The 4,336-nt window shown below is 32.8% G+C and overlaps 1 protein-coding gene across 1 annotated transcript; it reads right to left on the minus strand.

The window, feature by feature from the left end:
* Positions 1–2,586: 2,586 nt before the first annotated feature.
* Positions 2,587–4,080, minus strand: LOTGIDRAFT_176259 (hypothetical protein; the record flags this gene model as incomplete). The annotated part of the gene is made up of 3 exons (XM_009067825.1): positions 2,587–3,459; positions 3,553–3,836; positions 4,018–4,080. Coding segments are annotated over 3 exons (1,220 nt in total), but the record flags the coding sequence as incomplete, so codon positions are not given.
* Positions 4,081–4,336: the final 256 nt, after the last annotated feature.

Below are 4,336 nucleotides of genomic sequence, written 5' to 3' on the forward strand. Positions count from 1 at the left end.
TCTAGTAAAGACAGAAGCACGATAGTTTATAATGCATCGACTGGTCATTGTAACTTGTACAACAACAACGTACCAGCACAAGAATCATCTACAGATCACAACGACAACCGCAACAGTGGAAATTATGATACTCTTTCTTCTAATAGAAATGAACCGACATATGTAAAGTTTTGAAAAAATAATTACTTTTCTTTGTTTATCGTATTAGTTCATAGGATGTTCGTTACAGAAACAGAAAACGACGACCTTCAATCACATTAATATACTCTGTTATTTCAGAATTATTTAATTAGTATTTTTAATTTAATATCAGTAATTTATAAATATCACGCTGGTGCAGCTGAATTTTCACCTCGGCCTATGTTTTAATCATTTTGATTATATGTTGTTGTTACAACCACTCTTACCTAATATAATGTAATGTAATTGTTGTTTTTTCTAAACAATATTTTATTAACATAATATGAAAAGAAATTACATTATATATTTGCAAAAATATAGATAAGTCATTTAGTGAAATAATGATAATACATCCACATTATAATGTCCGTCCGTCCATCCGTCCAAAAATGGCTTGTGAGCGCGATGGATACTATAATTTTTATCCTATTTGAATGAAATTTGGTGTGATCATTTATATTGATGAGATCTTGGACAAGTTCGATATGACGATTTTTCGATCAACGGTTTATGAGTTATTGCCTTGACTTTGAATAATTTTCGATGAAGGGTTTTTTAATTATTGTCCTAGACTTACTAAAACGCATCAAAATCAATATTTGACAGGTTAGATTTTTAGTTAAATTTGACATAGATTGACAAGCGCCCTTGATTAACTAAAAATTTATCAAGGAGGTCGGCGTATCTTACTAGGCAACTACTACTACATGATTGACAGGTGAGTGGAGATTATGTCCATGACAACAAAAGCCTTTTAGACTCACATTTTATTTTTTAACGCATACAAAGTATATAGTCACAAAATTTCAAATTGAAAATAAGAAAGAATATTCATTGTTTCGTAGTTTCATACGTATTTTTATAAGAACATTCCAACTTTTTATTGCAGCCAGCGTAAAGAAAACATCAAGACTTTACTAGGCCTAGTTGAAAGAAATCAAGAGAAGCGTAAATGGCCAAATTTCGAGGCAAATCATTAAGTTCCAATGCTTGTGTGCAAGAATCTCTATATCATCTCTAAAGTATGGCGCTGTATTTGGTTCAAAATAGGATCCAGATCTGATTGTGTAAATTCTTAAAAACACGTGGTCATTTCTTAGGTAGAAAGTATTTTTAAGTGTTTTATCTCCTATCTTATTTACTTTTTTCAATTTGAGTCTTTTAACCGTAGACTTTGTAGAATGCAGAACGCGAATTTAACCTTTGGATATTAGCTTTGTGTGGTGCTAAAGTGGATTGGGTGTATACTCGTTTATCAAATCCTAGTAACGTATTCAATGAATTTTCTACGTTGAAATCTACTTGACTATTATTTCTTAATATCAATTTTATTTTGTTCAGATTCAAATTACCTTCGAATTCAATATTGTTTTTACCATTGACACTTCCTCCATATTTAGATATGTATTCGTTAATGGCTATGTATTCATAGCTTCCTGGTAGTAAACGTATGTTTTGAACGTAACTCCGTTATCTGTTGATATTTTTATTTGATTATTTTTTTCGTTGATATTTCTAATGGAATTGTAAATAGAGAAATACTTTAATCCCAATTCATATTCTTGATTGCGATCGAGTTCGTACTCATAATCTAGAGATAATTTAATATATGATTTATTTGAGGTGATGACGAATAGTTGTTCTTTATTTGACATTTTTAATCACGCTTTTATAATCATTTTTATTTATGATACCTTTCTCTAGGAGTCTTTTTAATATACAATTTACTTCATTATATTGTCTGTATGATCGATGTCCTTCCTTCATTGCCGCTAATATTACTCGTAATCTATTAAGTAGTTCCTCGTTGTTGTCGGATGAAAACGTTATTCGAATTCGTCTATTTCTTGTATGATTGGTGGATTGTCTTCAGTATAATCACCCGATTCGTCAATTTCGTATGTTCAGGCTGTTCAATTGCTTTTATAAATAGTTTAACTTCTTTCGATCTATTTGTGTCGCGTCCTATCCTTTTAATTTCTTCTAGAAATCTTGAGTATGCTACTAAATCCTTATAATCGGCAATACCAGGATCCCTCCCATTCATTAAATCTATTAATCCTTCTGTTGTTGTAAATGTAAAGTCTTTTCTATCGATTTTGAATAAAAGGTAAAAATTTTCAAATTTTATTCTATGTCCATTAAACGATAACCCATCACAATCAACAATTGGTGAAATGCTCTTTGGTAAATCTGGGTCAGGGTTTGAAAAATAATGATTTATATCATCTAATGACCTAATTATAATACCATCAATGGGATATTCTATTTGATGAGGTTTTATATGAGGTGTGGGTTCCATTTGGATAAGTTTTAAAAATTCTGAGGATTCTGTTTTTCCTATTTCATCTTTTTGTGTTGTACTAAATCTTAACTTTGCTGATGCCAAGCGAGATACGTCATACCCTACTTTAAGGGCTGTGACACAATTAGTTGATCAGTTTGAGCGACATCTGTTACTTTGTCTCTCATCATGGATGGGAATACTTCTTTCAGCAACCTTTTAGAAGGTTTAGTCCAGATTTGACCCTTCATGATTTTTGACTGGATGACTGTTGTTCCCTGAGTATAGTCATCTGCTTCGGAGAATTTATTAAGTGGACAATTACTTTTGTGTTTGGTTAGATTATCAAATATAATCCATTCCATACATCTTGGACAGGGCCCATATTTCGCCAGATCAAATGTTTCACTTTCACGACGTCTGCTGAGGATAATTTCACCTTTTTTCTGCTGACATACCTTGGTGTTATGATTATGATTACCCTGATTTCTAAGTAATGTCTGAAGTTGGTTGAGCTTGAATAAGAGGGGACTATTTTCTTCCTCACTTACTGTTTCCAATATTCTCTTAATATCAAAAATTTGCTTTATTTCTTCTGAGTTTTTATGTGCATGTTCTAAATGGCTTTGAATATTTGTCATAAGTTTTCCACAGAATTTGCAAGAATGTCTCCTGTCGTATGTCCTTTCCAGCTTAAACTCATCATTTGCCTTTTTATGGTACTTTTTAATAAAAATTTCAGGATTGTTGATGACAGGAAGTTGGTCTGCCTCTTTCACATTACTTTCAGCTGGTAAATAGCCAAGGTTGTCTCTTTCCAAAATACTAGCAGAACGTACATTATGATCTTCATCAGCTTGTTGATTTACACCAGTGGTACATACAGATTGATTCCAATCTTCATCAGCATGTTGATTTACACCAGTGGTACATACAGATTGATTCCAATCTTCATCAGCATGTTGATTTACACCAGTGGTACATACAGATTGATTCTAATCCTCATCAGCTTGTTGATTTACACCAGTGGTACATACAGATGGATTCTAATCTTCATCAGCATGTTGATTTACACCAGTGGTACATACATATTGATTCTGATCTTCATCAGCATGTTGATTTACACCAGTGGTACATTCAGATTGATTCTGATCTTCATCAGCGTGTTGATTTACACCAGCGGTACATACAGATTGATTCTGATATTCATCAGCTTGTTGATTTACACCAGTGGTACATACAGATTGATTCTGATCATCAGCATGTTGATTTACACCAGCGGTACATACAGATTGATTCTGATCATCAGCATGTTGATTTACACCAGTGGTACATACAGATTGATTCTGATCATCAGCATGTTGATTTACACCTGCGGTACATACAGATGGATTCTGATCATCAGCATGTTGATTTACACCAGTGGTCTTAGAATTTTGGTTGTTTCCGCTTCATAATTCAAAAAAAGGAACAAGTTTTGGAAATTCAAAATTTTCAATTTTTGACCTTGACCTTTGTTGACCTTGACCTTTGTAGGATCAAACGTCATTGACCTTGGCTATCTGCTGGTACTTTCATTTGTGAAGTCTGACGACTACTTCCGGTATTAGAATCTTCTAAAAAATAAAAAATTATCAACTTTAAACTGTTCTTGCGCTTGACCTAATTATCGTCGATGGTTGATTTTTTCGGGGTCTTTAGCAAATTGCTACATTTGCAAAGTCCCACTCTGTGCCACGAGTGGCGCTAGTATATTTTTATTTTACATATATCTTTCTCTATAAGACAATTATAACACGTACAAATATAGCCACTGAGAAATTCATATACAACATCTTTTAGTTGTAAATACTTACCTTTACCTGTGATATG

Source organism: Lottia gigantea (assembly GCF_000327385.1).
Source record: "Lottia gigantea unplaced genomic scaffold LOTGIsca_868, whole genome shotgun sequence".
NCBI lineage: Eukaryota > Metazoa > Mollusca > Gastropoda > Lottiidae > Lottia > Lottia gigantea.